Here is a 20759-nt window from a genome sequence, read left to right on the forward strand (position 1 = left end):
CTGCAGCCCACCGGTGTGTTGGAGAGTACATCCACAACATTTACATCAGCAAGGTCAGGCTTGCACGAACACATTCTGTTGAACTGCAAGATATTTATTGTCAAGGACTGATTTCAACATTCACTGTCTCATCAGCAGTGAGGCTTGTATGAGCCCACGCTGACGAACTGCCAGATGTTTATCGACAAGGAATGCGTTTGCCATTCAGAGTTTCATCAGCAGGGCCAGGCTTGCATGCCCAGATGCTGGAAAATGGATTAACGTTTAAATGGGACTGATTCTGACATTACGTGTCTTTGGATCAATCACGCTTTCCTGCCAAATATTATTGGCGAGGACTGGTTTCAACTTTCAATGTCTCATCAGCAGGGTCAGGCTTGCATGCCCAGATGCTGGAAAATGGATTAACGTTTAAATGAGACTGATTCTGACATTACGTGTCTCTGGATCAATCACGCTTTCTTGCCAAATATTATTGGCAAGGACTGGTTTCGACTTTCAATGTCTCATCAGCAGGGTCAGGCTTGCATGCCCAGATGCTGGAAAATGGATTAAAGTTTAAATAGGACTGATTCTGACATTACGTGTCTCTGGATCAATCACCCTTTCCTGCCAAATATTATTGGCAAGGACTGGTTTCGACTTTCAATGTTTCATCAGCAGGGCCAGGCTTGCATGCCCAGATGCTGGAAAATGGATTAACGTTTAAATGGGACTGATTCTGACATTACGTGTCTCTGGATCAATCACGCTTTCCTGCCAAATATTATTGGCAAGGACTGGTTTCGACTTTCAATGTCTCATCAGCAGGGTCAGGCTTGCATGCCCAGATGCTGGAAAATTGATTAACGTTTAAATGGGACTGATTCTGACATTACGTGTCTCTGGATCAATCACGCTTTCCTGCCAAATATTATTGGCAAGGACTGGTTTTGACTTTCAATGTCTCATCAGCAGGGTCAGGCTTGCATGCCCAGATGCTGGAAAATTGATTAAAGTTTAAATGGGACTGATTCTGACATTACGTGTCTCTGGATCAATCACGCTTTCCTGCCAAATATTATTGGCAAGGACTGGTTTCGACTTTCAATGTCTCATCAGCAGGGTCAGGCTTGCATGAATCCAGGGACGTGCGGTCAGGGGAGGCAGGGGAGACAGAGCTCACCTGTCATACTCCAATGAAAATAGCTGTTACGAAAAGTAAAAACAAAGAATAATCAAATAAAATAAATATTCAGATTTTTCCATTGATCTGTGTTAAAAATGTCATTTCTGTACGATTCCAATCACTTTCATAGTCAAAATCGCCAAATTTGTGGAGCTCCACTGCGAATACAGGAAGAGACGAGAGGTGAGGCAGCGACGAGCTCAGCCTCCCCTCTGATTGCGCAACCCCTCAGTAACTGGATGGAGCGCGGGCAATAAGCGCGTGCCTGTAACTATCTCAGTATGTCACCAATGTAATGTTTGTAGACCCCTTCATTTCATGTCCTCGCCTTCCATTCTCCAGGTAACTTATTTCACGTATTTGTATGTAGATATTTAGGCTCGCTGGTCTCGTCATGAAACTGCAATGAAAAAGCTCCAGGGGAGACAGCTATCACATCTGACTCACTGAGGGGGACGTGTCTAACACGCCCCCCTCCGTAAGAACACGTCCCCCTCAGCGAGGCCACGCCCCCCTCAGTGTGTGAATCTGGCTCTGACACGAGCCAGTGCCTCTCCAGTCATTGACCTCACCGCACGTCACTGCATGAATCAATGCTGATGAATTGCCAAATTTCGATTTAAAGCTTTCGTGACTGCAGGGATTCATCTTCTTGGTTCTTTCGGTAAAGTCACGTAGAATGGAAATAATAAAATAATAAAAATAAAACAAAATAAAATAATTCTCACGACGTTTCGGCCACAACGCAAGCAGCCGTCCTCAGGTGAAGACCAGGTCTGTCGAGAAGACAGACGTCATTAAAACAGACGTCATTCAGACTCTGTCTTCTCGATAGACCTGTTCTCCACCTGAGGACGGTTGCTTGCGTTGTGGCCGAAACGTCGTGAGATTTGATTATGTTTAATTTTTATTATTTTATTATTTCCATTCTACGTGACTTTACCGAATTGCCAAATGTTTATAGGCAACGACTGGGTTCGACATTCAGTTTTTCATCAGAAGGGGCAAGCTTTTCTACCAGATGCTTATTGTCAACGACTGGTTTCGACAGTGTCTCATCAGCAGGGTTAAGCTCTCCTGTCTGCTATACAGGAAGTCGTGGGTTCAATCTCGACCCTGACATCTGTATTATATTTGAGGTTTGCATGTCTCTATCCCCGTGGTCGCGTGGAATTTTTCTCCGGGTCCTCCGCTTTTTCCCTCCACATTTAGAAATACGCTTTTATATTATTTTGCTGCTTATACGTGTCCACATGATAAGCCACGTTGTTGAGCTATCATTTGTGGCAAGATCGCTTCTGAAAAATAAGTTAATACCTCAGTGGGCTTTGCCTTGTAGGATGGGGATGGTTTAGTTTCATTTGTATGTGTGTGGGTGATTTGTTTGTATTTCCTGTACTTTGCACGACTATCGTGTTTTTGTACTGTTTGTTGTAACGTTCTTACCCCGTGCCCCTACTGGACATCGGTAAAAACGTTTTTATTTAGAACTAATTTGTTTTCCTCCAGGAATACAGTACAAACAAGTTCGGTTCCAGAGTTACTGTTTGTAAGTCCATCTTTCTTCCTGTCGATTCCAAACATGTTGTACGGTATGTACACTAAACACGGGGAATGGCTTTAAACGTTGTATAATCTCCTGTAGATGCCACTGGTTCTTCACGTTCTGCAGATGAAGATGCCACTGGTTCTTCACGTTCTGCAGATGTAGATGCCACTGGGTTCTTCATGTTCTGCAGATGTAGATGCCATTGGTTCTTCATGTTCTGCAGATGTTGATGCCACTGGTTCTTCACGTTCTGCACATGTAGATGCCACTGGTTCTTCATGTTCTGCAGATGTAGATGCCATTGGTTCTTCATGTTCTGCAGATGTTAATGCCACTGGTTCTTCATGTTCTGCAGATGTTGATGCCACTGGTTCTTCACGTTCTGCAGATGTTGATGCCACTGGTTCTTCATGTTCTGCAAATGTAGATGCCACTGGTTCTTCACGTTCTGCAAATGTAGATGCCACTGGTTCTTCACGTTCTGCAGATGTTGATGCCACTGGTTCTTCATGTTCTGCAGATGTAGATGCCACTGGTTCTTCACGTTCTGCAAATGTAGATGCCACTGGTTCTTCACGTTCTGCAGATGTTGATGCCACTGGTTCTTCATGTTCTGCAGATGTAGATGCCACTGGTTCTTCACGTTCTGCAAATGTAGATGCCACTGGTTCTTCACGTTCTGCAAATGTAGATGCCACTGGTTCTTCACGTTCTGCAGATGTAGATGCCGTTGGTTCTTCACGTTCTGCAGATGTAGTTGCCACTCGTTCATCACGTTCTTCAGATGTAGATGCCACTGGTTCTTCACGTTCTGCAGATGTAGATGCCGCTGGTTTTTCACGTTCTGCAGATGTAGATGCCACTGGTTCTTCACGTTCTGCAGATGTAGATGCCACTAGTTCTTCACGTTCAGCAGATGTAGATGCCACTGGTTCTTCACGTTCTGCAGATGTAGATGCCACTGGTTCTTCACGTTCTGCAGATGTAGATGCCACTGGTTCTTCACGTTCTGCAGATGTAGATGCCACTGGTTCTTCACGTACTGCAGATGCAGATGCCACTGGTTCTTCACGTTCTGCAGATGTAGATGCCACTGGTTCTTCACGTTCTGCAGATGTAGATGCCACTGGTTCTTCACGTACTACAGATGTAGATGCCACTGGTTCTTCACGTTCTGCAGATGTAGATGCCACTGGTTCTTCACGTTCTGCAGATGTAGATGCCACTGGTCCTTCACGTTCTGCAAATGTAGATGCCACTGGTTCTTCACGTTCTGCAGATGTAGATGCCACTGGTTCTTCACGTTCTGCAGATGTAGATGCCACTGGTTCTTCACGTTCTGCAGATGTAGATGCCACTGGTTCTTCACGTTCTGCAGATGTAGATGCCACTGGTTCTTCACGTTCTGCAGATGTAGATGCCACTGGTTCTTCGCGTTCTGCAGATGTAGATGCCACTGGTTCTTCGCGTACTGCAGATGTAGATGCCACTGGTTCTTCACGTTCTGCAGATGTAGATGCCACTGGTTCTTCACGTTCTGTAGATGTAGATGCCACTGGTCCTTCACGTTCTGCAAATGTAGATGCCACTGGTTCTTCACGTTCTGCAGATGTAGATGCCACTGGTTCTTCACGTTCTGCAGATGTAGATGCCACTGGTTCTTCACGTTCTGCAGATGTAGATTCCACTGGTTCTTCACGTTCTGCAGATGTAGATGCCACTGGTTCCTCACGTTCTGCAGATGTAGATGCCACTGGTTCTTCACGTTCTGCAGATGTAGATGCCACTGGTTCTTCACGTTCTGCAGATGTAGATGCCACTGGTCCTTCACGTTCTGCAAATGTACATGTCACTGGTTCTTCACGTTCTGCAGATGTAGATGCCACTGGTTTTTCACGTTCTGCAGATGTAGATGCCACTGGTTTTTCACGTTCTGCAGATGTAGATGCCACTGGTTCTTCACGTTCTGCAGATGTAGATGCCACTGGTCCTTCACGTTCTGCAAATGTACATGCCACTGGTTCTTCACGTTCTGCAGATGTAGATGCCACTGGTTTTTCACGTTCTGCAGATGTAGATGCCACTGGTTTTTCACGTTCTGCAGATGTAGATGTCACTGGTTCTTCACGTTCTGCAGATGTAGATACCACCGCCGCCATCTTTTGCGCGGCGGTTGAACTCACGACTCTCGGGTCCGAACAGGCAAACTGGGACATACGGGACCCAGGTTCGCATTCCATAAAAGTTCGTAAGTCGAATGTTCGTAAGTGGAGGAGTCCTCGCCTCCCGCCCGCACTCCCGATTCTGAACGAAACCCAACCCCCACTCCGGACCCCCCACCACCACTTCCGGGGGAGCCCCGCCCCCTCCACCACGCATGCGCAGTGCGGTCGCAGCCGCTGAGGCTCAGGAGGAGGAGTAAGGGGGGCTATGGCTGCCTCGGCGCCTGTGCAACAGGGCCTGAGGGAGGCGCTCATGGAGGCGCTCACCGCCATCCTGTCGCCCGTGCAGGAGGTGCGCGCCGCGGGCGAGGCGCAGATTAAGGTGCTGGAGGTGACGGAAGGTGAGGAGGGAGAGAGAGAGGGAGAGCGTGGGGAGGGAGAGCGAGGAGGGGTGACGGTGCAGAGCGCGGGAATCGCGTGGTGACGTCACGCGCCGGGTCCGTGACCCGTGACCCCGAGACGTGACCCGCGACCCCCTTGGGTCAGCGTGAGAGGGCAGTGGTGGTGATGGTGGTTGATGGTCCTTGTGGTGGTGGTCATTGTGGTGGTGGTTGATGGTCCTTGTGGTGGTGGTCGTTGTGGTCATTGTGGTGGTGATGGTGGTTGATGGTCCTTGTGGTGGTGGTGGTTGTGGTTATTGTGGTGGTGGTGATGGTGGTTGATGGTCATTGTGGTGGTGATAGTTGTGGTCATTGTTGTGGTGGTGATGGTGGTTGATGGTCCTTGTGGTGGTGATGGTGGTGATCATTGTGGTGGTTGTTGTGGTGGTGGTGATGGTGGTTGATGGTCCTTGTGGCGGTGATGGTTGTGGTCATTGTGGTGGTGGTGATGGTGGTTGATGGTCCTTGTGGTGGTGATGGTTGTGGTCATTGTGGTGGTGGTGATGGTGGTTGATGATCCTTGTGGTGATGGTGGTGGTCATTGTGGTGGTGATGGTGGTGGTCATTGTGGTGGTGGTAGTGGTTGTGTTCATTGTGGTGGTGATGGTGGTTGATGGTCATTGTGGTGGTGGCGATGGTGGTGGGTTTGGTGGTGATGGTGGTGACGATTGAGGCGGTGGTGGTGATTTAGGTGATGGTAGTGGTGATGTGGAGGAGGAGGTTGTTGAAGATGAGGTTGATGAGGTTGTGGTGATCAGAGTAGTAATGGGGGGGGGGCAACAGCTGGTGCATCTGCCGGTCATCTGAGTCATTCAACCCACGGCACCTCAATCAGTCCCGTGACCTCCCGCCAGCAAACCTTCGCGCCATTTCACGTGACCTTAAAGTGCACGTAGCCTGGCACAAGCGCCGTGGTGACGCCACCGCCACGCAATGGCGGTTGTGGATGGACGTCGTGGTGATGGTGGAGGTATGAACGGAGACCGTGATGATGATGGTCGTGATGTCTGGCACCGATATTGATGATTCTGCAGTTCATTCAGCTGCTGCTACTGCTGCATAATGCGCACATTGAATTGAATGCGTAACTCGCGGTGTGTGGCAATACGTGAAGCCCACTCTTCCCACACAGCCGCTTATAAGCGCACACACTATCCCTTTGCAAAGGAGACCTGGAAGGGTGGGGGGCAACCACAGTGGACATCAAGGGCCTCTCACTACACACTACAGAGTGACAACCTTTTCACAGCCTCACTTGCCACCGTACAACTTTATCACCACCCCCCTTGTCTACGATGTCCTCGACGTAGTCGGCCACATGCCGCACTGCCCACGTGCAGAGAGTCGTGGCCGAGTGATGAAGTCTGCAACCGCCAGGCAATTGAACGCTCTCTTGTACACTTGTGGAAGTGGTGCCTCTGTGTGTGTGTCTTTGTCTCTACACTGGTGAGGGTGGTTGTCTGTGTATGTACATACTTGTGAAAGTGGGAGTCTTTTTTTCTACGTGCAGTACAACGGTGAGAGCTGGTGCCGGTTGTGCGTGTCTGTTTACCAAGGCCGTAATTATTATAAATATTGTCCCCCCCCCCAATATATTGCTATAAAATAGATTTCTGTTTATATGATTGTGGTTATGGTTGTACTTTATTAATCCCTAATCTCTGCCATTACATACAATGAAACAAGAAAAGGTAAAGAAGAAAAAACAACAGAGCAATGGAATACAATACATGTATTAGACATTGTAAAAATAAAATAAAAGTCCATCCTATGTGTTAGTGCATTTTTTAAATATTTTAGGCAATAAATGGCAGGAAATGAGTGTTTTCAAATTTGGATTTTTTTTCTGGAGGGGAACCCTCGACCCCCTGGAAGATTTGGTCCCCCCCAATGTTGACTGCATGGCTACAGCCTTGTTGTCTACACTGGTGTGGTGGAGCGGTAAGTGCAGTGGTTGGCTCACTACGTCACAAATCCGGTGACCCGAGTTCGATATCCTGCTCACGGAAGCAGTCCTGGGGCCTCCCCTAGGTCGACTCGGCCTCAAATGAGTGCCCCGGTGCAGTGTGTAAAACATAAGCATCAATAGCTGACAAAGGTGGCCGGGCGGTTGTGCCATCCACACGACTACCTCGTGCACCTTGCCAGCCTCGCTGACAGCACTTGCCCCAACAGTCTGAAAAGGCTTCGCGGGGGTAATCCTTGCTATCTCTGTGTATATGTCTACTCAGTGAGAGCGTTGTCCCTGTGTTTGTCTACGCAGTGAAGGCGCTGTCTCTGTGTATATGTCTACACAAGAGTGATGTCTATCTGTGTATATGTCTGCACAGTGTGTTGTCTCTGTGTATGTCTACAACCGTGAGAGTGCTCTCTATATATGTCTCATCTCTTTGTGTAAGACCGTCGTGCTGGGTTGACGTGCCGTACGTCGTGGAGGGATGATTTGCTTCTGCGATTCTGCGTGTGCAGAGTTCGGGGTTCATCTCGCCGAGCTCACTGTCGACCCTCATGGAGCGCTGGCCATCCGCCAGGTGAGCTAAGCGATGGGACGGGTCTCACATATGCCAGGGCTTCGCGTGCGGGGCCAGAGCACGGGGCTTAGTGGTCACCCTCGCGCTTAAAGCGTGCAAGGACTCGCTGTCCCGGCGATTCGGGGAATTGTCACGATTCAGGCGTGTGATTTGATTAAAGAATTTCATTTTTTTTGTCTCGTTTGAATTTTCTAGCTTGTACGGTCCCGATCCATCACGTTAGCATTGTCTCGTCCGTAATATCTGTCTACTACAATTATTTTTTCAACGTTCTATGAAGAATGACATTTTCCCGAAACCTAGCTTATTATACAGGAGATACTTGAATATCGCGGGGGTTACGGTCTTGTAAAGTGCCGCGAAAGGCAAAACCATAGATATTGACCCCTTAAAGTCTTACTTAAACAATGGGGTTAGGTACACGGCAACCAGAAATAGACAACATCACAATGAAATAAGTACTGGTGTAAATGCCAAATTACCTGGAGACAAAATAATTGAAATGAACATGTAAAAACCCCAGACAAAAAAACATTCCTAGATAATGAATAGAAGCATAAATACTAAATAAATACTGTACTTTCCGATGATGATGATGATCCAAAGCGGATGGATGTATGTGTGTTTGTCCGCGAGTGGGGAGCAGTAGTACAACGGTCAGCGCGCTGCGCTACAGGCCTGGCAACCCGAGTTCGATTCCTGCTCATGCCCAACACCAGTGACCATTATTTGAATAAAGGCGGCCGGGCGTGGTGCTGACCACCCACCCCCTCGTGTTCCATTCCGGCCTTCATAGGCGCTAACAGCACTTGCCCCAACAGTCTGTTAAGGCTATACGGGGGATCTTTGCGCGTGTGTGTCATTTTTGGGTGTCATTTTTTAATTTGGCAAATGTGGACTTCTGAGTCGATGGGACGTCGCGTGCCCCCCTCGCACTCAAACACGGGCGGGGGTTTGCGCGTTTCCGATCCGAGGGCTTTCCGTGCCACTGTCGCGCATTGTGCCGCCGGCGTAAACATACCAGGCTGCCAAGGCCAGTCCACTCATCGAGCCTTTGTGCGATGAAGTAGTTTGCACGGAAACACACGGAACGCACGGACGGACGGCGGCGTGTGAATGTCCACACAACGCTCGAACACCATCCACACGCTTGGTTTATAAAGCACGTCTGCGTTCTCACGCACGCGTGTCCTACTCTTGCTGCTACGCAGCAGCATCATCATGTTACAGTTTTATTGCATTATCTCTGTCCGTTCGTCCGTCTCTCTGTAACCAGGGGGGGACCACGGTAACACGTACGGATGGTCCAACGTGAATGAAACTTGAGTATAAAGTTGCGTAGCTATTTGGGCCTCGCCTTGTTGAAAACCAGTCACATTGATCAAAGTGTTACTGCACTAGTTCTGTTCATGTGTTGGCAACGGGGCGGGGGGGTCATGATAACTTATGTAAAAGTGATGCAATATTAATGAAACGTTAGTGTCAAGGGACTTACCTTATTGAATTATCATATACTTATATATCATGTACATTATTATATATACTATGAAGAAAGACCGTTGCCTTTTATATATCCCTTCTTGCCAATCTCGCTCGAAAAACTATGCCGGCACGGGCGTTGGTGTCCGGCATGTGAAGACTGTTTGTAGCTCATCGGATGTCTCCAGGATAGGTAAAGATTCCGATTCCCGTTCTGGCCTGGCGGTTTTTGAGGTTTGTGTAAAAAACACGTGAAGGGTGATGGACGGACTCGGGCGCCGCTCGATAGGTGTGTGGAAAAGTGAAGTTTCCGTCTTGTGGGATCGGGCACCCTCCTCTTGGTGTGTTCCTTTAGTGGGATCGCACACCCTCCTGTCGGTGTGTTCCTTTTAGTTGGATTGCAGACCCCCCTCTCGGTGTGTTCCTTTAGTGGGATCGCAGACCCTCCTCTCGGTGTGTTCCTTTTGTGGGATCACACACCCCCCTCTCAGTGTTCCTTTTGGTGTGCGAGTCAGTTTGTTGACGATGCCTTTCCAGTCTGATCGTGTTTACAGGTTGCTCACGATCCCATCCTCTTCTCTGAATGTCTACCTCTGCGCTGTGCCTCTGTGCGCGTGTTGGCTACGATGCTTTTTCTGTCACAATTCCGTTGGGCAAAATGTTGAGGGGTTGTCATTAACATCGCGGCCCTCCCGCTTAACAGGCATATATACGAATAAAACCAGGAGGCGCGACCTTGAAAGTAATAAAATGACATTTTCAATGGCACCCTAGCGTGGACATAACGTAATATTTCCCGGGTATGGCAGTAAGCAGCCCTGGCCAGCTCCCTTAAGCACTGGAGTTATTGCCTTCACGTTGAAGGGAACTGCCTCGCGTCTCAGGAATTTACGACATCGATCTACGCCACGTACGATGTTGACGTCGTCCCTGTGATTCCGTGCAACTTCGCAGTTGCCCTCAATTTTTGTGTAAGCTCGGCGGTGGTGGCGCGCACGCCTCTGTCCCCAGCATTGTGGAGGCAGCAGCGAGGGTTGGTGGATCACCACATACACAGAATTGTTGTGAAGCTCACTTCCCGTGGGCGTCGTGGAGTCATGCCCTGGCTCGCCAGGAGAAGGCAGTCAATCAGGTGGACTAATCAGCATTTGTTTTCATCCGTACTGGGATAGAGTGTTTCCCCCTCGCGCGTGTGGATTTTCTCCCGGGTGCTGCGGTTTCCTCTCGCGTGTATAAACACTCATTATTAGTTGGCTGACAATGAATCATAAGACTCGGTGTACCCCTCCTGGATAATTAAGTTGATTAATATGATTATAAACTATTATGATTATTACATAAGTAACTCGCACGTTGCTATTAAAGAAAGGTGCAACCTACCAAAGATAGATACAAACATTGTCCGTGTACGTGGATCCCAGCGGTTGGCTTTGTCGTGCACTCCCTAGCGGCCCCGTCAACTCTCCGCGTACCCCTACCAGGATAAGAAGCTTTCATATTCTGTTGCATAATTGCAAAGTTTACTAACAGCACCTTTCCCCGGCAGTCTATGCAGGCCCACACAGGGGAGGCTGTCGGTGGCCAAGGGGTGCATTGCTTTTAGCAGGCCACAGGTCTTGAGTGTAGCAAAGGAAGGCTATTCGAAGCAGGAGTGCTTCGAGTATGTATTGATTCCTGCGCGGATCTGAGAGCGCCGGACCCTATAACTAAGCAACCGAAAAAGTAAAAGCTGTCGGCATTCGAGCGTGGGTGTCCGAGACGGACGCTGAGAAAGTTGTGGCAGGACATGCAAAGGCAATGAAGGCTTCTGCAGGAGAACGTGGCGGGTGAGTGGTGGAGATGGGACGCGGCAAAAAACTGTTGCGATTGGTGGGCCCCGTCTGCAGGATGGAGGAGGGCCGATTGCTGAGACGACGTCAGAACGATCTCCAATGTTGTCCACTGACCAAGGGGAAGAGAAGGCCTCGGAGCAGATTTTGGGATACTGTTGGGGAAGCTCTATGCGTCTCTGTGAATCTATGGGTTGCTGTGTGAGTGTTGGTGCCTGTGTGAGTCTATGCGTCTCTATATGAGTCTATGGTCCTATGAGTCTATTGCTCTCTGCGTTAGTGTATGGGTCTGTATGAGGCGATATGTTTCTGCTTTAGTGTATGGGTCTCTGTGTGAGTCTTAAGAGCAGACGGTGGGATGAGGCTGTGAGGGCACAATCTTGGAGGTCGCCGCGTGTCTCCTGTGCAGCAGCTGCGGGATCTGGCAGAGGGGTGCAACCGCCGGTAACGAGGAGGTGCGGCGGCCATGGTCACGATGACAACTTGATGTTGATCCTGATCTGATCGTGTGTGTGTTTGCGCGCAGCTGGCGTCTGTAGTGCTGAAGCAGTACGTGGAGACGCACTGGTCAGCGCACTCGGAGAAGTTCCGTCCACCCGAGGCTCCCGAGAGCGTGAGTTTGACTCGCCGCCGGTCCCGCACCTCTGGCACGGTGACACGGCGGCTGTGGGCGTCCCTATCACTGCCTCGAGTGTGTGTTTACGTGTGGGGCAGATGGGACAGAGAGAGCGTGTGATGCTGATAGGAGTGTGTAAACGTGTCTGATTAGAGTGTGTGTGTGTGTCTGGTGTGTGTTTGTGTGATGGGAGTGAGTGGGTATTTCATGAGAGTATTTGGCTGCTCTATATTTCCATGTGATGACAAGCCACTTCCTTGAGCTATCATTTGTGGCCAGGTCGCTTCTGAAAAAAAGCGTCATAACTCAGTGGGGCCTTACCTGGTAAAATAAAACATCGTTGAATTTATTGTTTATTTTCGAGCGTGCATCTGAGGAGAGTGTCCGGCTGATGGGAGCGTGGATGCCTGCAGTGCATCGCTCATGAAATTGCCCGGACATTCATCGTCATCAATCAATCCCCATTCACATTTACCAACCTCGGTGCTCGATTGCTGCGACGTCACGCGTGTTGCCTCGTGACCCCCCCCCCCCCCGTCACGCCCCCACCCCTCCCCTCGCCCCCCACCACCAGGCCAAGGCGGCCATCAGGCAGCTGCTGCCCGCGGGCCTGCGTGAGTCGCTGAGCAAGGTGCGCTCCACGGTGGCGTACGCCGTGTCGGCCATCGCTCACTGGGACTGGCCGGACGCGTGGCCGCAGCTCTTCGGCCTCCTCATGGAGATGCTGACGGGCGGCGACGTGAGCGCCGTGCACGGGGCCATGCGCGTCCTCACCGGTGAGAGACGAGGGGGCGCCGCTGTGGGTCCCGGGGTGAAGGAGAGGGTGGGTGGGTGAGAGTGTGAGAGGGTGGGTGGGTGAGTGTGAATGTGAGAGGGTGAGTGAACGTGACAGGGTGGGTGGGTGAGAGTGTGAGAGGGTGGGTGGGTGAGAGTGTGAGAGGGTGGGTGAGTGTGAATGTGAGAGGGTGGGTGGGTGAGTGAACGTGACAGGGTGGGTGGGTGAGTGTGAGAGGGTGGGTGAGTGTGAATGTGAGAGGGTGGGTTGGTGAGTGTGAATGTGAGGGTGGGTGGGTGAGTGTGAATGTGAGAGGGTGGGTGAGAGTGTGAATGTGAGATGGTGGATGAGTGAGAGTTTAAGAGGGTGGCGTGAGAATGTTAGAGGGTGGGTGAGTGAGAGTGAGAAGGTAGATGGGTAAGTGCAAGAGGGTGGGTGGGTAAGTGTGTGAGGATGGGTGAGTGAGGGTGGGTGTGGGTGTGAATACAGGGTTGTGAGGTTGTGTGTCAGTGTGAGCATTAGTATAGTGGTTAGTGCGCTGCACTACGAAACCGGCTAACCTAGATCAATTCCCGCTTTACGACCAATATGCAGTGACGATTATGGGAACCCATTCTGGATATCTCCTAGGTCAACTGGGCCTGAGAACATCTGGTGCGGCGTGTAAACATCCGCACTGGCGGTTTTAATAGGCGCTGGCTAATTGCACTCAGCAGTCTGTTATACGGCGACCGTTGTCTTTGTAGATGTGTTGTTGTATGGAGAATCGCCCGTCGTGTGTTTCTAGAGTTCACCAGGGAGGTGACGGACACACAGATGCCACTGGTGGCCCCGGTGATCCTGCCGGAGATGTACCGCATCTTCACCATGGCAGAGGTGAGGCTCCCCGTGGCGTCAGCAGTTTACCATTACCACTGCGGGCCTGTGCCGAATCAGCACCCCCCCCTAGAGTTTTCATCGAGTATCGTGATTCCGTGTCGCGATTCGGGTCATGAAATATTTCTGTCTCTGTTGTCTCGGTTTCACCAAACCGTCGGGCTCACCACCGGATCGTTGCGTTATTTTTCGCGTTGGGCTTCCTGCCCCCGTTTGTACGGATGTGCTTGCGCCGTTAAGCTCGTGCAACACATAGGCTTACCACTAACTTACAAACTTGATTTTATACAGCTCCGTATTACCAACCACGAGCAAATCGAATAAATGGAACCGAATGACACAAAACGTAAACAATATTAAAGGGGCCCATCGCCGTATCTGTCGCCGTTTTTCTGACGCGCCGAAGCCCGAGTTTCAGTCGGTGATGTCGCTCACGCGCGTCGGTGTTTCAGGTTTACAGCATACGCACGCGGGCGCGAGCCGTGGAGATCTTCACGGTTTGCGCGAGCCTCATCCACGCCATCGACGAGGTGGAGAAGGTGAGAAGCGTGGGCAGCCCGAGCTTGCGAGCGGTGCACCTCCTCGCGTTTGAGGAAACGACCTACGTAAAATGATGATTGCCACGTCCTGCCCCGGCACGCGCGCTTGTCTTGACGTCACCGTCGCTTAGTGGTGAATGGCGGCTGTTGTTACGTGTGTCAAGAGGTGCTCGCTAACAGCACACACTGCTGCGGGTCTGTGCATTGATCGGTGGCATATTTGTCTCTACGTTGGTTCACAAAGAACCTGCTTGTCTAAGCGGTGGCCCTTCAAGTTTGTGTGTCTGTCTAGGTGTCTTTGTCTTTCTGTGTCTTTGTCTTTGGAGAGCGGGAGTGCAACGGTTAGCGCGCTGCCTTAGGAACCCAGCAACCTGAGTTCGATTCCCACCTTCCCCCTCACGTGCCTTGTCAACCTTAATAGGTGCTCGCTAACAGCACTTGCTCCTATAGTCTGTTAAGGCTATACGGGGGATCTTTGTGTGTGGCGAGTGTAGTGTTTGTGGCCTGCCATCGAACAAAGACGGTGGTCACCACATCACGCGCTTTCAGATGCGCTTCTGTAGCCGTCTGGAACGCTCTCCCTTCCGACATTAGGAAGCGACGGGGCTTCACACTTAAAAATCCAAATCGAAAACGAATTTCTTTAGAACTGCTTTTTTGTGTTTAGTTTGTCGTCGTTCCGCCGCACCTCCGATTAGCACGGCTGGCTACGTTCGGCGTGAAAGAAGTTCAATGTACGTACAAGGAACCTTCCAGTCCCGGCGGTGACCCTTGACCTGCGTGCTGGCACGTGCGTCCAGGGCGCCAGCAAGACGCTGCTCTTCCCCGTGCTGCAGCAGTTCCTGGAGGCGTTCATCCAGGCCATGCAGATCCCCGACGGACCCTCGTCAGACAGCGGCCTCAAGATGGAGGTCCTCAAGGTATTGTTGACCTCGTCACCTTTGCGGGGGGGGGGGGGGTGAGGGGGCGATTAAAAAACATGTTTTTTTGACGTGCGACGAACGCTCTCGGCGAGGAATGTAAAAGGTTCGCGCTTTACCCCCCTTGAGTGGAGCAATTTGAGAAACTCTTTTAAGTTAAGTTGCAAACATATTATATTGGTGATGCTGCCGCCGCTGCTGCCGCCTGCGTTTTCGCAACACAAACTAAAAACATCAATCAGTAACGCTGACCTTAGAGTGTCGTTGACTAATGTTTTGATGATAGTTACACTATACGCTTGGGTTTTTTCGGTAAAGTCACGTAGGTTAAAAATATAAAATAAATTAAAATGAAAACAAATAAAGAAGATAGTTACACTGGCCTTGCACAAGGGGGATAGCGTTAATGCGTTGGGGTTTTTTGTTTGTTAACTGTCTCCAAGTAGTAGTACTGTGATGTTAACTTGTAGAGCTGCCTTCCAGCACAGGGTAGTGCACTGCTCACGGGTGAGTGTTCCGAATTGAATTGCTTCTATCCCACGACGTTACTCGCGGTCCATATCCGTCGGCTGCCGTCCATGCACTTCAAGGTATTTAGTCGTACAAATGTGAATTGGTCAGCCATGATCTCTCCACTGCTGGGCGAAGACCTCCCTAAGTCTTCATCGTTGCTTGCACAGTCTTGCGATACCACAGTCCATCAGGCATCGTCTCGCCAACCGATTCCATGGTTCCATCTCCACTGCGGACGCCCTTGGGCATGTCCTCTCCTTTGGCTGCCTCTCCGTGGTTAGTCTCGACCGCTGGCCGTCGTCCTTTATAGCCTTGACGCGTCCTGCCCAAGCCCATTGGTGTGCCCAACCTGCTTGCGTTCTCTGATCCACGTCTTCCTCTGCCTGTCTCTCCAGTGTTGTTCCAGCATCCACCTCTCTGCGCTTCTTTGCGCACTTTTCAGGTTTTGTTCCATTTTTTATTTGTTCAGTGCCCTTGTTTTTGAACTGGGTGTCACAGCAGGGTTAGCACATTCCTGCGGAGGGAGCTGGTAGGAACTTTGGGTTGCTCGGTCAATGGCCAGGGTCAACAGCGGCTTGGTGTATTCCGCAAATATGGCCGACTGTGAGGGCGGGCACAAGCCGGCGTGAGTAGGTTAAACGTTGAGTTTTATAAGAGCACCACGGGGTGACCAGCCCCTCCCCACCCAGCCCCACCCCTCCCACCTCCCACCCAGCCCCACCCTCCCCACCCAGCTCCTCCCCACCCTCCCCACCCAGCCCCTCCCCACCCTCCCCACCCAGCCCCTCCCCACCCTCCCCTCTCCACCCAGCCCCACTCTCCCATTTTTTGATGCACAACGGACGGACACAATAATCCCCTGTGGTTACACTAGGTGGTTCCTACCAGTAATACCTTCTCTTCTATAGGCAGATGGTTACATTGCTTTTCAATTGAAGTTCAGTGTGTCTCACGTCTTCTTTCATACGATGGTAGAAGCTTGTAATGGGACGTCTCATTTGGCGATCCGCTCGGTGGCTTCCTGAGATGCTAATTGGGGAAATGTAGCGCCTCCCGCAGCAGATCTTAGCGGGTGGGTTGATGCGATACGCTCCGTGGTCTGGGACTCGTGGTCACAGTCGCAGCGAGTCTAAACTCCGCGTCACAAATACGGTCAACTCTCTCAATTGTTCCACGGCAACTTCTTCATCGCGCGAAATTGGGAGTAAAAACCGGGAATCATCGCCGTTTACCGTTTTTACTTATACAGTCGACTCTCGATTATCCACGCTAATGACGGAAAGGATGGCCGCCCATTATTCAAAATCGCGGATAATCCAAAAATTTCATTTTCTGCGGATCTCTATGCCAAAAAAAACACTGTAGGTATAAATTAAGTTTAAATTAAGAAAAATTTGTTTGTTAATGAAGAAAACAAAAATGTATAGTAACGAATCGACGGATCGATGCGCGTGCTCAATGATGACACTTTCCTGCTCCCGCGCAGCAGGAGACTCGGCCGATTAAGCAGCAGAGCCACGCCAATCAACGTCAATCAAACTCCGCCCATTACTGTCGCGGCGATCACGTGGATTTCGGATTAACCGGAGCAACATATTTGTTCGGTTTAAGCATGTGACTTGTAATAAACATTTCCAAGAATAACAATGTGTAACTGTTTTTAGATTATTCATTTGGGCTTAAGGGAAAATCCAAAATCTCAGGTGCGCGGTTAATCCGCAAATCTGATAAACTGCACGCGGATAATCGAGAGTCTACTGTATTCTTTTGGTGAATGCTGCCGCAATGCTCCATGGGAAAACGCCGCGCTCTCCCGCTGCTGGGGGCCGTTGGGCTTGGCGGCGCTAGCTGCTCCGGTTTTCCCTTCTGTGTTTTTCGCGATTGCCACTCGCGTCCCCCTTGGGGGGTGGGGGGGGGGGTGGTGACCGTGGGGCCACTCTTGTGTCGTGAATTCCTGCCTGCGCACGGTACGGGGGTGGCGGTGGAGAAGAGAGAGAGAGCGAGTGTGGGGGGAGAAAAAAAAGACGGCGCTAAATTTGCGTTAAATGGTCATGAAATTGAAACCGTAATTGTTTGGCGGCACGGAGGGGCTCGCCTCTCACGGGAGGCGACGGAGATAACGTCGTGCAAATGGCGGCGTGGTTGGATTTGGCGGGCGGCGCTAGCGGGCTATCGTACTTACTGCCTGGTGGGGTTGTCGTCTGATTGGCTTGCTGGCTGGATGACTGGCTGACTGGCTGAATGATTGGCTGACTGGCTGACTGGCTGCCTTGCTGCCTGGCTGACCAGCTGGCTGGATGATTGACTGGCTGGCTTGCTGGCCAGCTGACCGGCTGGGTGGATGACTTACTGGCTGGCTGGCTGGCTGGCCGGCCGGCCGATTGGCTGGTTGGCCGGCCGGCTGGCGGACTGGCTTGACTGGCTGGCGCTGTGCCGTGTGAGCTTGGCCGATGATGCCTCCGAAATTGCGCCAGGCTGGTCGTATACGCGGCCCTGTGCTCGCGTATGTTGTACATGTGTGTGTGTGTTTGCGCCAGCCTAGGTGTCTGACGACACGTCGATCAAAATCAATTCCTATCAGGCCTGCGTGCGACCTGTGCGTGCGTCATATCGCACGCTGCGTTAATCCGTTCACTGCACAGTAAAACAAAATTACGATAATACGTACGGGGTGTTATTTTGAAGGTAATATCATTAATATTCAGAAAATGTGGCTTAGTGCAGGAACAAGTCGACCATACTGTGCATGTATTGAACTATTTACCACATTAAAAAAAATCGAAGTCATCAGCAATGACCATATCCCAGAGGATGCAGCGAATCTCTTCAGGCCGCGAATTTGGAATCCCCTTCCTTGGTCCATGGGGGATTCTGAGTCTATTTAACTTTTTAAATCACACCTTCGGACTCGCCTATTTGTACAGGCTTTTTTCTTACCTTAAGATTACTCTGTAATAATTATTAATTTTATTGGAATTTCTGGGGTAGTCATTGACATCGTTATTATCAGCTTTCTACGACGCTTAGATTTAATCTATTATTGTGAGTGCAGTTTAAATTTTTTACGTACTTCAATGATAAAAGGCGCCTTTTATAAAAATACAGATTATTATTTTTATTATTTTTACAGACCTCGGACGCTAAGCATGCTCGAGCCTTGATAGTGCTTGGATGGGTGACCACCGTGCATACAACAGGTTCTAGAGGCTGCTGTGGAGATGCATGGCGGGTAGCAGAGGGCGGCACAGCAAAATGTGTTGTGCTGTACTCATGAGGTCCCGTCGTCTCTGCTGGCCGTAGTTACCCACGAGCACTGGCCAGCGATGGTGAAGCATGGTCAAGCTACCCCCACCCCCCACGACTCGCACGGCAATGTGGAGGCCTTCACACCGCCGACCCCCGATCCCGCCAGCCATGGTGGATATTGACAAAGGGGGGGGGGGGGGGTCGTGAATTTCGGAACATTTTATTATTTGTATTGAGCCCCTGCCGCCCGGTGGTGGGGGGAGTTGTGGGTGGGGGCCACGTTGTGATGGGGGGGAGGTGGGGGGGGCTGTGGTGGGGAGAGGTGGGGGGGGGGGCGTGTTGCGCTCGGGGGAGGTTGTGGGGGGGCTGTGGTAGTGAGGAGGCTGTGGTGGGGGAAGGTGGGAGGGTGCGTGTTGTGGTGGGGGGAGGTGGGGGGACGGGGGGGGGGGGCTGTGGTTGGAGGTGGATTGAGGTGGGGGGTGGGTGCCCTCACTCCCCGCTCGCGCTCGGCACAGGGGCGCGCCATCTAAACGTTGCCGTGGCCTCGGGTGCCGCGCGGGAACACGGAAGCCCCGCGGGGCCGGCACGACCGCTCACTGCGCCAGATTTAGCTTTACATTTCGCGGTGGATTGGCGCTGCCGCAGGTAGCCGTGAGTGCGCTGGCCCCTACCGCCCGCTCCCCCCTCTCGTTTGTGGCCCCAATGCCACAACCCGCTGTGATGCGGCCGGAGGGACCCGAGTCGCTGCCCTTTAAGCAGGGCTATTTTTATTGGGTTATATATATATATTTGTTTATTGTGAAATACAAATATACGTGGGAGTGCGCGTCGCCACGTTCCGGAAACGCACAGCGATGGTTGCCGAGGGCGTCGCGTTACGAAACGGAGTTGTTCGTCTTGCTGGAAATCTGGAAGGGCACTTTGCCTTCCCGCCCTCTTTCCCCCCCCCGCACCTCCGATTAGCACGGTCGGCTACGTGCAGTGCGAAAGGAGTTCAACATCGTACGTACGTACGTACGTAGATCCTTACGTGAGAAATCTGCGTCCCGCTGAAGGAGATGTCACAGAACTGCTTCTTAGTTCCCTTCAAAGTGACGTCTTATCTTTCACACGTGCCCTGCAGTGATCTGTGGCCTTTCGAGTAAACTTAATAACTATAAATTATTAACATTTTTATCAGGTAAGGCCCACTGAGCTTATGTTGCTCTTTTTTCAGAAGCGACCTGGCTCTCACAAATGATAGCTCAACGAAGTGGCTTATCATCATGTGGAAATGTATAGCAACCAAATACTCTAAACGCACGTCGATTCTAAATGTGGAGTTAAGTAACAGAGAACCCACATAAAAATCCACGCGACCACAGGGAAAACATGCAAACTCTAAATATAGAGCAGGCGTCAGGGTCGGGATCGAACTTACGACCTCCTGTATACCAGGCAAGGGAGATAACATCTCGCCACAGCGGGTGATCTGGTCGAGATGTTTCATGACATGTCGATCGAACCGAACATAAAAAACATTATCTCAGATTTGGAGATTTTGGGACAAATTAAGTGATAAAACCAAAATAATAGAATGTTTTTTTTTGGCACATTAGTGACCGGCCATCGACTCACTACGCTTGGGAACCTGGTTGAAATTACTGGTAGCTCCCCCCCCCCCCCCCCCCCGTCAGGTACATGGGTCTGGCGGATGCCGGCGTGCTGTTTTTTTGTCACCCAGCGTTCTGCTGCGGGCCTTCGTTCTTGTGTACAGCAAGCGCAGAAAAAGAATCAAATCACTGGTGGCCGCCCCAGTTTGAACCGAGGTTCCTGACGGTGCTGGCTCGGCGTTCTGACCTCCGAGCCACCCGGCCGCGTCAAAAAACTTCCAGAATATTCCCCGCAGCGTGCTGTGTCGGGCCTACATCGATTCCCGGCTCCCACGAACTCCTCCGCTAGCGTGTGCAATGGCGAGACGTCATTCGCGAGATTCCGAGGCGTGTCCCGCACCCAAAAGAACGTGGCTGGCGAATCCGCAGTCGCCCATCGTTACGAAAATAGCTTTGTGTTGAGAGTCGGTGGATTAAGTGGACGGAATGAGTGTTCGTGAATTTCGATTTAAAGCTTTCGTGAC

At 50.9% G+C, this 20759-nt stretch overlaps 1 protein-coding gene across 2 annotated transcripts in view; it reads left to right on the plus strand.

Annotated features, from left to right (window-relative positions):
• The first annotated feature begins 5079 nt into the window (after positions 1-5079).
• The window catches only part of IPO9 (importin 9), a 73767-nt gene continuing 58087 nt past the window's right edge, over positions 5080-20759 (plus strand). For both annotated transcript variants that reach the window (XM_078874068.1, XM_078874069.1), the window contains exons 1-7: positions 5080-5280; positions 7789-7850; positions 11685-11771; positions 12349-12550; positions 13337-13425; positions 13878-13964; positions 14765-14884. In XM_078874068.1, coding sequence (XP_078730194.1) covers positions 5148-5280; positions 7789-7850; positions 11685-11771; positions 12349-12550; positions 13337-13425; positions 13878-13964; positions 14765-14884 — 780 coding nt within the window. In that variant the 5' untranslated portion in view covers positions 5080-5147. The remainder of the gene's footprint in view (positions 5281-7788; positions 7851-11684; positions 11772-12348; positions 12551-13336; positions 13426-13877; positions 13965-14764; positions 14885-20759) is intronic.

This window comes from Lampetra fluviatilis, chromosome 38 (assembly GCF_964198595.1).
Source record: "Lampetra fluviatilis chromosome 38, kcLamFluv1.1, whole genome shotgun sequence".
Lineage (NCBI taxonomy): Eukaryota > Metazoa > Chordata > Hyperoartia > Petromyzontiformes > Petromyzontidae > Lampetra > Lampetra fluviatilis.